General features: G+C 34.5%; 1 protein-coding gene across 2 annotated transcripts; it reads right to left on the bottom strand.

Moving 5' to 3' along the window:
- Positions 1-281: 281 nt before the first annotated feature.
- On the bottom strand, positions 282-8162 carry LOC131644164 (uncharacterized). Of its 2 annotated transcripts, none has more exons than XM_058914590.1 (2): positions 7498-8162; positions 282-7197 (listed from the first exon to the last, which is right to left on the bottom strand). In XM_058914590.1, exon 2 carries the CDS (start codon positions 3958-3960, stop codon positions 2524-2526), a length of 1437 nt encoding a protein of 478 aa, XP_058770573.1. In that variant the 5' UTR covers positions 3961-7197; positions 7498-8162; the 3' UTR covers positions 282-2523. The 2 variants fall into 2 exon arrangements, with proteins under 2 accessions (XP_058770573.1, XP_058770572.1); XM_058914589.1 differs by having other exon boundaries at positions 282-6464; positions 6788-7988.
- Positions 8163-14892: the final 6730 nt, after the last annotated feature.

The raw sequence follows: 14892 nt of genomic DNA, 5'->3' as shown, positions 1-14892 counted from the left end.
AACTATCTCTGGAAGATATCCAAAATTAAGTGTCAGAACTAAATCTTTGTCTTGATCATTTCTGAACTATCTCTGGAGAATATCCGGAACTAAGTATCAGAATTTAGATATATGTGTTGATTATCTCTGAGCTATCTTTGGAAGATATCCAAAATTAAGTATCAGAACTAAATCTCCATCTTGAATGAGCGTCAGAATTAAATCTTTGACCTGATTATCTCTGCACTATATCTAGAAGACAATGTTTATTTGATTGTAGAAGTAGGCTGAAAAAGGAACATTAGTTTTATGCAATGTTGTGATGCATGTATTGTAATGTTTATGAATGAAAGTGTTATGCATAGGCAATGAGGCGTATGTATGAATTTACTATGACACATGATGTATGAAAGTGATTTATGCTATTTGGGTTATCTTGAGAAAATAAATCTCTGTATCATTGTGATTTTGTCGTTTGATTTTGTCTTGAAGAAGTACAACCGGGGATTTATGATTCTTGCTTGGGGATGATCAGTAACTTGATGTACCCTGATTGGGAATAAAGACATTAATAAACCATGTTGGCGAAGAGCAAAGTGTTGGAGAAGCGACAGTGTTGAAGATGTAAACTCTGTTGGGGATCCATATCTGTGTCGGGACGAGAACTTTTGAAGACATCTTCTTAATGATTACTTTGTGGGGATATGATCTTATGAACCTGACTCTGTGGGGAGATGTGGGTGTCTTGAAAGTTGCCCCCAGTATCATAGTAACTATCATTCCTGGATTTGATTAGGACACACCACTGAGTATTGATCAAGATGTCAAACTGGACTTGCATAGATTTGCCCCTGCTAGTAGGGACTTTTGGAAAGATTCGCCTCGCGAGGACTTTATGAGATGTGCACTATGGGAGAACATGCCTTTAGTAATCATAGGCCCATGACAATGTCCCATGCTGATTGTGAAGTAGCTTCAGATATTCTTGGATGCATGCCCCTGATTGTTTTGGCTTTTGAGAGATTCTCGGGATCTTTACTTGATTGCCCCAGATTGATCGGGAAATAATTTGAAATCCACTTGGGATATATGCCTCTGGCTATTTGGAATTTGAGAGATTCTTGGAATCTTGACTGGATTGCCCCAGATTGATTGGGCAGAATGTGTCGTCCCCTTTGTATATGTAAGAGACATGGCTTCTCGGAGTAATCTTGTCTGTCGGGATAACTTTTAGTCATTAGTTGTACCCTGTTGCAAGTTCTTTCTGTTGCTAAAATTTGAAATTATGTAGCAGAATATGTTTAATAATGTATTCATGAGATGCAATGCATACGTTTGTCTTGAGTTTTTGAAAAACATTAAAGCAGGAGATGTAAAAACATGACATTTGTAAGAACATGATATTTATAACAACATGCCGTTTGTAAAAACGTGACATCAACTTGGAATTTATGGTAAACCTTAAGGAGTCAGGATACCTTTTTGGTAACAGTATGCTTTCGAACTAACCATGTTTCAATTAGGACTTTCAAAGGTTGTAACGTGGCTTGGTTCACGGTTTAAGAAACAAAGGATAAAGGCTCAAAGTTTATTTGTACCCACCCCTCTTCGTGATGTTCTTCGATCCTAAGCTCAGTTAATTCGACTTATGCATTCAAGTTCCAAGAGATCTATGGATTTGCGCCTTCGATAATATTGATGGTTCGCAAGTAATGAGAACTTCTGATATGGCAATCATTTCTTCCTTTTGGTAGTCACAACTTTGTGTTGTTCAAGAATTTATTGACTTCTCTTTTTTCATCTTTTTGATATCCCTAACTTTTGCCTGAACTGTCTATTGTGAGCTTACAGTCAGCGGGATGCCTTGATTTTTGCCTAAGTCATCTTTTTTATTTTTGACTTAGCAGGCTTTTCTTTGTATATATGTTTTTCGTTCTTTCCTTTTTGAAAGATAATGACTGCCTTGTTTGATTGATGAACCGTCATTGTCTTTTGATTGACATTTCCGACACTTCTTTGATGCGTGCGGTTGAACGTTTGTGATTGAAACCTTTGTTGAAAGGTGTACTGAATGATTCTCTTAAAATAGAATGCACAGCCGAATTAACTGAGAACTACCATGCCCCAGGTTATGATCACAGGTTTTGAATTATTCAAGAAAGAAAACTCCTACAACTTAGGCTCAAAAGGGTTAACGAGGGATTATCATCCTTATATCTCCACTGTTTAGGAATTGAAATAATGCCTGTACATCGTCAACATAGTCCGTTCAAAAGCATACTGTATGAGGTTGCGGTATCGTTTTCGTCATCCTCCCTCAAAAGGCTTACAGCTTAGCAGGAGTTGAATAAACACAAAACATATGCAAAGTAAATACGTGATTCGAAATGAATGATAACGAAATAATGTATTCAAGACAAACATATGCAATGCACTGATGATAATTATTAAAATAGATAATGTCTATCATAAGTCGAATGTTTAAACAAACAGAATAGAAATTGCAAACAAAAGTAAATCTAATGATCTAAAAAGTTCATCCTTCTAGCCATCCATAGTATTAGCAATCTTGTTGTGATTAGGCATGGGAGCAGTGATCACATTGGGAGTTGCAGGATGGTCGAACTCAATTTCACCAGCGTCGATCATATCTTGGATCTTATTCTTCAACGGCCAACAATTCTCCGTGTCATGTCCAGGACTGTTAGAATGATATGCGCACCTCGCGTTGGGTTTGTAACTAGGAGCAGAGGTGTTAGGATTTTTAGGAGGATCCCTCAGAGTGATCAAATTTGCCTTTTGTAGATGTTGTAAGGCTTGAGCTAGCGACATATTGATCTTTGTGAATTGACGTCTGGGTTTATCTTGTTTGTTTTGACGACCCTGTTGAGGCGCCGGTGTGGAGCTCAGAACTGCCCCAATAGATTGATCATGGCTTATACTTTTCTGCCCATACACAACATTGGAATCTGACCTCCCATTAGAATGCTTCTTTGTAGTACCTAAAGATGTAGCCATTTGAATCTTACCACTTCGAATACCACTCTCGACACGTTCCCCAATCAGTATGAGTTCAGTGAATCCAGATGATGAACTCCCCAATAAATGACTATAGAAAGGACCAGTCAGTGTACTCATAAATATATCGACCAATTCTCTGTCAGCTAAGGAGGGTTTGACTCTTCCAGCTAGATCTTTCCACTTTTGAGCATACTCCTTGAAACTTTCTTTAGGTCCCATGGACATGCTTTGTAGTTGCATGCGAGTTGGTGCGAGATCGGAATTATATTGGTATTGCTTATAGAAAGCAACAACTAAATCTTCCCAGGTATGGATGTTGGTACTTTCCAGTTGATAGTACCATTCGAGTTGAGTTCCAGATAAGCTTTCCTGAAAGAAATGGATCCAGAGCCTCTTATCAGTAGTGTGAGGCTGAATCTTCCTTACATAAGACCTCAAGTGTAGTTTAGGACAAGAGACTCCATCATACTTAGCAAAGGCGGGAGTTTTGAATTTTGGAGGAATAACGACCCCAGGCACAAGTCCAAGCTCTTCAAAATCCAGCCCAGGTACCTTCTGAATTTCCACACTTCTCAGACGCTCTTCTAACATCTTGTATTTGTCATCGGGATGTTCGCCCTCATGGTAATAGTCCTCTTCTTCTTCAGAGAGTTTGGCAGAATCGTGGTTACTTTTTGCATCGGTTTTGATACTAGCATTATCATCTTGCTCATCCTCATCACTGTCTTCAGAGGTTTCAGCATCCCTGAGTTGCAAGATTGGTCTAAGCTTTTTTACTCGAGTCTTCTTACCCTTTTTCTTCTTCTTTTTAGTCAACATGGCTTTCAGCTCTTCTTGCCCTTTGGACAAATTCAGAATCAAGGCATGGAACTCGGTGTTTTGAGCTTGAAGATCCTTAACTGATTGTTCGAGATTCATGATGCTGAAATAAACAGCGAGGAAGGATGAGAAACCCATCATAGGAAACCTGTTATGCAATGTTATGAATGCAAATGAAATGCTTTCAAGGATCTTTAAGGAATTTAGTTAGCAACTTTAGGAATTTAATCAGTCACAGCTTCGTCTGAAGAACCTTGGCTTTCATTTTTAAGCGTCCTTCTTTAAGAATCAAGCTCACCATATCGAGTGGGTCATCGCCTCTGATTCAGGATACTTCTGAATTTGAAGATACGTGGCCAGAGGAAAATAAATCCTCTTGCCCCTTGATAGGTACTGGATCTCTGAATTGGAAGGTATGTGGCCAGAGGAAAGTAAATCCTCTTGCCCCTTGATTAGGAGATCAACCTTTGATAAGGGCACCTGAAATTGTGCGCCCTAAATCCCTAAGATCCTTGAAAGGGTTAGTTAAATCATGTTATGCTTATGATGTCATGATGTCATGAATGTTATGCGAATGCAATTCATTAGGCATAGTGTGAGATAGTAAGGGCAAACACGTCCTTTTAACAAAACCTGCAAAGAACAAAGGTTAGTAGCAAACACAAACAAGTCACACAAGTCACACAATTTTTGACTTAAGGCTTGCATGGAGTCTGATCAGGTGTCCTTCCCAAGGGTATTTCTATGGATAAGGAGATTTCAGCAACGGGTTCTACAAGTTATCCAGAATTGTCAGCCCTTCTAAAGCACCCTCGGACATGATGCATTCGCACCATGCAATGATACTTTGAGAAAGAACCTATCTGAATTGTAGTATCGGGTAGCGACTAGTCCTTAACATTTGTCAAGGGTAGTCCCCCCACTACGTTCCTAAAGGCCAGGATGGGTTAAGGGTAACTAAAGGTCCTTGAGCTCTGGCGCACCCACAGACACATACATAGACCCCCCTCATTTGAGAAAGGTGTGCATATGCTATGGAGTCCTAACTCAAGCGTGAACTTCATATTGACTCATCTCCCACATATGTGAAAGAGGTCGCCATGACTATGCCACTCCTAATCTTAAGTGTTCTTGAATCCGGGAATAGGATTCGTCCTTCAATTTTCCCAAAACGCCCCTGAAAGATAAAACAAACAAAGCAAACAATAGAAAACATTTAAGTGAATCCTAAACTTTTAAGGTAACCCCTCTTTTAATCGAAAATCCCCAGCAGAGTCGCCAGTTCTGTAATACGGTGAACTGACTTTTTATCGATCGAAATGTCGCGGTTAAGCATGAGTCGCCACCGACTTTTATTTTATCCAAACAAATTCAGAAAGGCTAAAAGAAACAGAAAAAAAACCTTTTAAAGAAATCTAAGTTCGGGGGGTAATTTATGCAAAGGGAAGGTGTAAGGCACCCTTTGCATCCATGGTTTTCCATGGGCTCTTAATTGCTTTGCTTGCTCGTTTTTAGAAAATGTAGATGAAAGACGAAAAAAAATGGACTTTACCTCGTAAAATGAGCGTAGCCAGTTTTTGAAGAATTTTGAGAAAGAATATAGAAAATAGAGCATGGCAAGGCAATTAGGGGCAATTACCTTAAACTCAGATGATAGGTCTCTTTTTAGCCTTTCGGAATGAAAGGGTCAATCCTTGCCATAAGAGGGCAGGAAGCCTTTCGTTTGGAGGTAGGAGGGTCATCGAATTATCATTCGCTCAAAGACTGACCCATGCCATAGAGAGGCAGGTAGTCTAAGGGGAAGGATCAGAATAGCCTTTCGTGGGCAACCAGAAGATACCTCAGCCTTTTTCGTAGGCAACTTCCGAGGGTCGAGGTCATGTTAGTGTATCGAAGGCAGCATTATTAGGGACCATGACCTTTAATCGAGGCAACATGGCTGAGGTATCCTCGTATTCGAGGGACTGGCTATTCTGCAAAAAAAAAAAAATACAAGGCAACAAGGCAACAGGCAACAAGGCAACAGAGAGGTTACCCAAAAGTGTGCGTGTGTGCACCAATCACGTGATTATATTCAGAAATTTATCTTATAATTAGTGATTCTACATTCGATTCAAAGTTACACTCCCTAGGATTACTAACCACGCAGTTTAATATAACAAATATGGGGGAGGGAAATTGTAACCAGCGGATCCCTTAATAGGGTTTGACATAAGTAATAATGAACAAAGAAAAATATCAAGATTAAGGTTTTAGGGTTACCAAACTCGTAGCTTTGGCGGTTGACAAACCCTGGAAAAGGCAAACAAACATAGGGTGAGTGCGTTATAGTTCAGACATCGAATACGGTTAACCATAATCAATAAAAAAGTAAGAATACGAGAAAAAAGGGTAAAACACTTAGCTTCGATTAATGAAGGTTGATGGGCAAGGATTTGCCTTGAGCATGAAGCATTGACCCTGACCATTGAAGAATTGACAGAAAAATAACACAGAAAGCAGTAAGTGTAGAAGGAATTAATTGACGGCGAGAATCAAACCCTAAAAATAAATAAAAGGTAAAAGAAAATTTAAATAAGAAAAGGATAGAACTTAGCTTTGTGACGGATGTGGCGCGTAGTCGGAACGTCTCTGAAAAATCAACCCTGAAAAGGACATAGAAACATAATATTTTTTAGTGTATGGCAAATCCTTAAATATTTAATCGAGTGAAAATTGAATTGAATAACAATCGGATTAAATCGAGGGAAAGAAAAAAAAGTTTCGATTAAATATATGATCTTATTATAATTTTTATTATTTAAAAGGACTTAATCAAGATTTTGTAAAATATTTAGCTAAATAACTTAAATTAAATCCAACTAAATAATTAAATAAACTAGAAATTAAAAAAAGAATTAGAAAATAAACTTATCAAAGGAGAAATAATATTATAGAAAAAAAAGAAGAAAAAAAAACACACACATACATAAAAATAAAACTTAGCTTTGGATTCTATGTGTTGCGCCATTGAGAGTGCACCATGGAACATATCAATCGCAGCCTTCAGATCTCGCGCCGTGGGCAGCTAACGGTGGAGATATGAGAGTACGTTGTGTTCTCGCATAGAGTAGGAACACTATATCTATGAACAAGAAATTATAAGAAAAAACGAGGAAGCCTGGATTCGATCCCAGGTTCCTTTGCTTCAATCACACGTTTCTTACCATCCTTGCCACACTCGCTATGTGATATTGGCCTGGGACAAATAAAAGATATAACAAAAACGTAACACAAAAGGACAAAAAAAAAAAAATCAACACAGCTTCGCGTTCAGGCCATCGTCTTCCTCGTGAAGACTGAATCTTTTACACACGGTTCTTCCATGTAGCAATAGACCTGTGCAACACAAAACCAACGAATACCACACATGATTTCAAGATAAGACCGTAAATTAGTGTGAAACCGACCCCCGAATTCAACGGTGCTATTGGTTTCGTCCAATTTTGGCTCTAATCCGGTTTCCCCAATTAGAGCTTCAAAACCCCTAATAATGGTGAACTGCAGCACCTACACTTAATTTCCAATTAAACCATTCAAATATGTTTGCAACAACATTGTTAACATGAATACGTAACGAAAGCATGTTTATGATGAAGGAATGGACGAAATCGATTACGAAAGAAACACGCTACAAACCGCGAATGCAGAGATGATTTTGTCGCGTCTGGTTCGGAAGAGATGATGTAATTGCGCCCAGAAAGTTCTGAGGAATTAATTACTAGACTTTGCTTGGCTCGAATTCGTCTTAGAATTTCGTCTGCTATGTAACCTTTTCACGGTTTTGTGATGTTTCTGACTGCAGCCGAAAAAAATCCCCCTCTCTGTTTTTGGCTTGGACATATATATGCCTTGAATTAGGTTTTGCAAAATTGAGTCAAATCTCTGTTATTATGGAGATTGTGTGAGAAATTTTTGATTGAATCCATGAGATTGAGTAATTGGAGATTTGATTTGGAAGAGATTTAAATCTTGCTGTTTTGAGAAAATTCACGTACATCATTCTTCCTTTTTGATATTTCATTTGGATTTGTTTTGATTTTGATTTATTTTGATTTAAATTAAATAAAAATCAATAATAATAAAAAATCAAAAAAAATAGGACCAAGGACCAAAAACCAAGATTATGCATAATGGGCTTGGAGATCTCTTGCTAAGTCCTTTTCATGTTTACACCCCATCAGTTAGGCCCACTTACTCAGACATTCAAATTGCTCCATTTAGCCTTTTACATTTTTTTTCAAGATAGCCTAACTTGTGTCAATCATTCCTCACGAATTTCCCTATATTAAACTCAGATGTTTACTTGAGATTTGATCACAAAATAAACCAATATTGTATCTTTTATGTTTTTCATTATTCGTTTACTTTATTTGAGAATTGAAATAAATTCCAAATAAAAATAAAATAATAATGATAACAAATAAAAGAATTGCATCATGGGTCTTATAATGGGTCATGAACATGTTTGAAATGGAAATCTTTTGAATTAGAGCCTGAATTTTGCCATGGATATAGTTTTGAAATATCATAAACCATATGGGATGCCTCGGAGCTCTTGGCTCATTGATTTTCTTTCAGAACAACAAAACCCTGAATCTTTGAGCTTTGTTTAGGAGAGGATGTCTTTGAGCTTTGTACTTTGATTTGAGTTTGTATAAGAGAAAAATTCTGGGCAAATTTTGGGGTATGACAAGGGTGGTTTGGTTTTTGACGGTCTGTCAGGGTCAATGGAGGGTTCATCACGACTCGTTTGTTGCTTTGGCGGATGAGGAGAGGGAGTATCGTATTGTTTTGCATGTCTGTTGGATATCGACCGTGTGGGAAATTTGGAAAGCGCGAAACCAACGGATATTTCAGAATACGAGTTTGTCGATGATGACAATAGTAGAAAAGGTAAAGCTTCAAACGTACTGGTGGCCGAAATCTTACTTTATGGGTTTCAGGGTTGAATATAATCTTTGGAGGCTCAATCATCTGCAATGTATCACGAATTGTATTAGGTAGTTTCAATCACGGAGCCGTCGTTTTGTTGTGTGGTTTTAAACATTGTGAAGTGTTGTAATAACATTTTGTAGTCTTTCAAGTACGTCTTGTGCTTGAAGGAATTCTTGGTTGTTGGTAATATATTTTTTAGTTTCTTCAAAAATTAAATAATAAAATATTATTATTATCATTAGATGAATAATTTTATAATATTTTATTTCATTTTAGCTAAATTATTGTTATATTTAATTGGTAAAATTAAATATATATATATATATATATATATATATACATATATATATATATATATATATATATATATATATATATATATATATATATATATATACTAATTATATTTAATTGGTAGAATTTTGGGAGGTAGAATATTGTGAGGATGACACATAAGCAAATGCTATGTGAAAATGACACATAAGCAAATGCTAGGGTTGTCATCATCACAACCTTACATTTATATTAAGTAGATAATCAAAATTCATCGCTCCTATTATTATTATTATTATTATTATTATTACTATTATTATTATTATTATTATTATTATTATTATTATTATTATTATTATTATTATTATTATTATTATGTGTGTGTGGTCTAGTGGTGAAAGCTTGAGTCTTGAGGGTGTGCGTCACAAATGACAAATTTAGTACTCTCTCCGTCCCAAAATAAATGTTATAGTTGACACTTTCACATAAATTAAGAAAATATAATAAATGAAAGAGAAAGATTAATACTTTTATCAAATTATTCTTATTTGTTATTGGTGTATTTTTATCATCATTAATGTAATGTGAGAGAAATAGTAAATGAAAAGTACCCCTCCTGGCCCTCATTCCTATTTATAAACAAATTTTAACTTTTTAAATTCATTGAATAATTAATGTATTTAACTTATATATAGTTCAAATTCGTCATTTATTCAATCAATCTAAAAAGTCAAAATTTGTTTATAAATAGGAATGAAGGAAGTATTATTTAGAGGATACAATTGAAAGATAAAAATTAAAATTGTATTGGGAATTAAAAGTGACACTTATTTTAGAACAAATAACTTTTACAAATGTGATAGAGAGAGTAATTAGTTTGGTAGTTGATTTCCTAACTATAAAACACTTGTCATTCCTTGTAATCATGTTAGATTAATGAGAATCACTTTTTTTCTTCTCTAAGTTCACTTAGAATCTTTCTAATTCTCTCTCTCTCTCTCTCTCTCTCTCTCTCTCTCTCTCCCCATGCTTATTACCATGCAAAACAAATAATCCCAACAAATTGATATCAAGAACACCTATTCGATATAAACTTCTAACAATAGAAAATTGAAGCACAACCTTTAATCAGTACTCTACAAATCTACCAATGTTCAGAGGAGAATACTATGATAGATGGTGTACACAAATGAATATAATATTAAGATTTTAAGATGTTCTTGGAATCCTAAATGATGACTTTCTTGTATTAGAAGTCTATAAAATTGAGCACAAAAGGTTGTTCATCTTTAATTGGGTAAGAAAGATGAAAATGTTTGTTCTTGATCCATCAATGCGTGGATCCAAATATCGTTGAGAAGATTATTGAGGAATAAATGCCTAAGGGTGTGTGAGATATACTCAAGAAGTTGTATAAAAGTGATAAAAAATTGAAGATGGTTAAGTTGAAATCTTTGAGGAAGCAATATGGAAACACACAAATGAATGATGGCGAGGCACTTGCAAATTCATTCTCTAAGATTGGTGTTGTTGACCAATATATGACCTTATCTAGTGAGAATATCATTAAATTGCAAAAGTTTGAGAAAGTATTGAAAGCCTTAATTGCCAAATTTTACCATATAGTCTTTGCAATTGAAGAATATAAGGATCATTATGAGATGAAGCTTTAAGAGTTTCAAGCATCATTCTTCAAGAGATGAGGTTAAAGCAGAGAAATTCCAAGAATGTCATAAAACAAGCTCTGCAAGTCAAATTCTTCAAGAAGATGAAATAAGATACCTTAAAGATCAATAAAGGTAGACATAAAGCAATTCGACAAAGTTCATACTTTTTGAATAATGTTTGTTTTGATCTAAATCTCTAAAGTAATCTTACGAAACTTGTAAAGAAAGTTCAATAAAGGCAATTAAAAGTAAACAGCAAAAAGTAAGTAAATTCTGGAAATGATAAATTATAAACTGAACAAAGGTGGTGTTTACACGTACATTTCTCAAGGGACTCTTTTCTCAATAACACAGATACTTTGAGTTAATATGAGATTTTGTACAAATGAATGAACACACTGACTCCTATCACTAAGACTCCTATATACACTAAATTGAAATAACCGTTTTCAACTACCTTTCGCTCAGAACATGACACGTTTCACTCGACATATCTTCCTTTCCCCCCTGAAGCCCCACGTGTCTTGTTGAAATTGGATAAGAAAGAAAATCAGTTATCCCTTATTCAAATTCAAAACTTATGCCGAATGCGACATTTGACGTTTCCCTCTTGCAAAAGGGTGACTTCGACCGATCTTTAGCAAAATATGCTTTCTCGTCGGAAGCTTGCAATATCTCCAAAGATATTTTTATCATTGTTTTAAGATAACATGACGTCGAAAACTTGAGCTAATAGTGTCGACGAACGCGCAAAGTGAATTTAGATGAGTATTGATTATTGACCGTAAGTATATTAGGGGTGTTCAAAAATATGGTTAATTGAATTGCATACTTGAACTGGATTGCATTGCACCATAAAAATCTTGAACCACTTAAATGGTTAATGAATTGAACCATTTAATTTAAACAATTTAATTTCAGTTTAAAACCGGTTCAAATCCAGTTTTGATTTATAAACTCGTTTAAATTAATTTCTCTTAAAAAAATAAAATCAATGGAAAGTAAAAATAAAATTCTGAAAATAAATTTTTTTTTTCAAAATGTTTAAAAAAAAGAAAAATATAAAAAACTTTTTTTAAATTAAAAAAATACTTTTTTTCACTACTTTTGGTAATATATTTCCTTATATAACTATCAGAAAGAAAAAGTAATTATCAAAAATTAAGATATAAAGCAAAATAAAGTTTTATTTTTTGTGGCATTATGCTTGTAATTTGAATCAATATTAGTAGAAGAAAAGCTATGAAAGAAAGTATCATTAAAATCCAAAAAAAAAAATAATAAAACATTAGGTTATATTAGTAACTTGGACATGTTATTAAAGGGGAGTATTCATTATGTGCACGGTGCAGTGAGTGTGTGAGGAAGAAAGCAAGCACCAAGAAAATACGGAATAGAGATTCAAGGCAATTACTGAAAAAAGAACACCACAGTTCTGAAAAGAACAAAAAAAATCTGAAATATTTCCGATAATAATATATATTTTTAATCGAAAATAATTTTTTTACTGCTAATTTAAAAATAAAGAATTTCCAAATGTTTTTTTTGAAAAAACAATTTTCAGAAATAACTTTTTTTCTGCAAATAAAAAAATTTTCTTTTTAAACTAAATATTCTGAAAATATAATTTCTTTATGAAATTAAAAAATTTGGTTTTAAAATAGTTCAAATTATAAAATTGATTTAAAATTACAAATTGAATATAAAGTGGTTCATAAATATAAACTGGTTTAAACTAGTTTTAAATTGAATTGAAACCATTTTAACAGTTAACTGGATTTTTATTGAAGTGGTTATTGTAAACTGAACCAAACCATAAATATGGTTTGGTTCAGTACAGTTCATGAACCATGAACCATGAACACCCCTAAAGTATATCACTCAAACATAGATAAATTATTCAACTTAGTAAATAACTAGGAATAGGTATTTATAAGTTGTGGCTAGAGAATTAACACACATAGATCGCCTAGTTTTACTTCAAATTCGGATACAAAATTAGGGAGTTGTTGTCTAAATTAGTGAGTTGTACACCAAGGAATTGGGTACAATGACATGGTATTGTTAGTTCATAGTAAAATTATAGAGTCAATTTGATTCAAATAATGTATAACTATTAACAGGGGAAATTAAGGGATTCGAATATGATATAATCGCCTTCTCATTATCATATCTTTTACCAATTTTGTTCGCGTAATTATTTTCTGTAAGAACAAGATTTGGTTCTGCATCTGACCTTAGGTTTTGATGATAACATTACATGATATCTTAGAGAACAATTTAAGTACTCCAACGTTTTCTGTCTAGTGTGTAGCTTTTGCTAAACATGTTCTTACTCTGAAGAAAAGACGTGTAACGTCATCAGGTTCTGAACTCAACACACTTTGACTTTGGAAGTAATCAGCGTGTTTACAGATTCAGTCAAGTTCGAGAATGCTTCTATAACAGCTGTTCTGATGAACGTTAGTAATAGATATTTTGATCGAGACTCCCATGAGAAAGCTTTTGCGGCCTCCTCTAGCTCTGAGATTTTGTTTTCCAAGTTCTGAAGATTCTAAAGACAAGGTTATGGAAGAACAAGTTCCGAAGATTTTGAAGATAAAGATTTGAAGATCAAGTGCTGAAGATTCCGAAGACAAGGTTCTGAGTGAACAAGTTCAGAAGACTCTGAAGACTTTAGGCTCTGAAGATTTGAAGACCAAGTGATGAAGACTCTGAAGACAAGGTTCTAAGTGAACAAGTTCTGAAGTCTCTAAAGATTTAGGTTCTGAAGTTTCAAAAGAACAAGTGCTGAAGACTTTGAAGACAAGGTTCTATTTGAACAAGTTTCGAAGACTTTGAAGACTCAATGTTTTTTATCTTTCTAAACATGCTTCAACAACTACTATCTGAAGCCTCTGAAGATTGGAAGATAAAAGATCGAATTTGAATTCACGTGAAGAAGTAATGAGTGGTGTCTAGTCTTCATAGGGTGGCGCTAGGTCAGTACTTTTGTACAATATGGTCCACCACTCCCTCACTAACCGTTGAAACTATACAACTGGAATCTCATGTTCTAATATTACCCTTCAATGGACTTCTCTTTGTCAGCTATAAAAGAAGACTTAGAAGAAGAATTCAAGTAGAACGATACATCCAGAAATACGACGTTGTTACTCTGAACAAATATAGAGATTACAAAACTCATGCTGAAACGCTTATAAAATCACTCTGATCATTTCTTTATATAGTTTTGTAAGCAAATGAACTTTTGTTAGTTAACTTGCAGCAAGTGAGCTTTTGTTCGATACTTGCTTAACACTTTTGTGTTATTTGCTTGCATTTCGTCTTTGTGTAATCTTCTTTCAAGAAGCAACTCTGTAAACACAAAATCTTTGTAATCAACGAGTGAAGTTAATAGTTTCTTGAGAGACTAGGGTTTTAGTCAGAATTCACAAAAAGACATTGACAGATAGTCTTTGTGGTTTGCAACAAGTGATAGTTGGTCTTTGTTTTGGTTTGGAATATTGACGGGTAGTTTTATTGTGGTTCTGTAATCAGTTTGATTATAGTGGATTAAGTCCTTGTTGATAAGGAGAAATCACCTTGGTGGGTGGACTGGAGTAACTTTGTTAACAGTGAATCAAGATAAAAATAATTGTGTTATTTATTTTTTCTCTTGTGTTCTTGCATTTTGTTTTGGGAAGAAATTTATTTTAAATCTTGAAACCCAATTCAAACCCCTATTTCTTGTGTTTCACGCACATTCATTTTCCGCAAAACCAATATGAAAACCTCCCAAATTTACTTTAAATTGCATGATTAATACCTTGTTTAATTTTTAATCCCTGTGGAGACGATTTTATTACTTCGACTATATTAGTACACTTGCTAAGAAAGTCATCATAAAACTTTGCTTGTATGTATGCCCTTCAGGGAGTGAATACAAACAAACCTTTCTTCTGATCTTTGATTATCTTTCATATCTTCTAGTAATGATCATGTTACAATGTATTTAACAATGAATTTCATCCAACTTCCCGGTAACTCTCCTTTGGCATCTTCTTCAACACACTCACATTGCAACTTACATTAGGCTTTATCAACAACTCGTAGATTATGATGTTATTGCAGTCCCAGGCCTTCGATCTGGATAATTTTGATATAAGGCCTGTCT

This window comes from Vicia villosa, linkage group LG1, assembly GCF_029867415.1.
Source record: "Vicia villosa cultivar HV-30 ecotype Madison, WI linkage group LG1, Vvil1.0, whole genome shotgun sequence".
NCBI lineage: Eukaryota > Viridiplantae > Streptophyta > Magnoliopsida > Fabales > Fabaceae > Vicia > Vicia villosa.
Note: the sequence above shows the minus strand (reverse complement) of the source record. Positions and strands in the feature narration are given on the sequence as shown.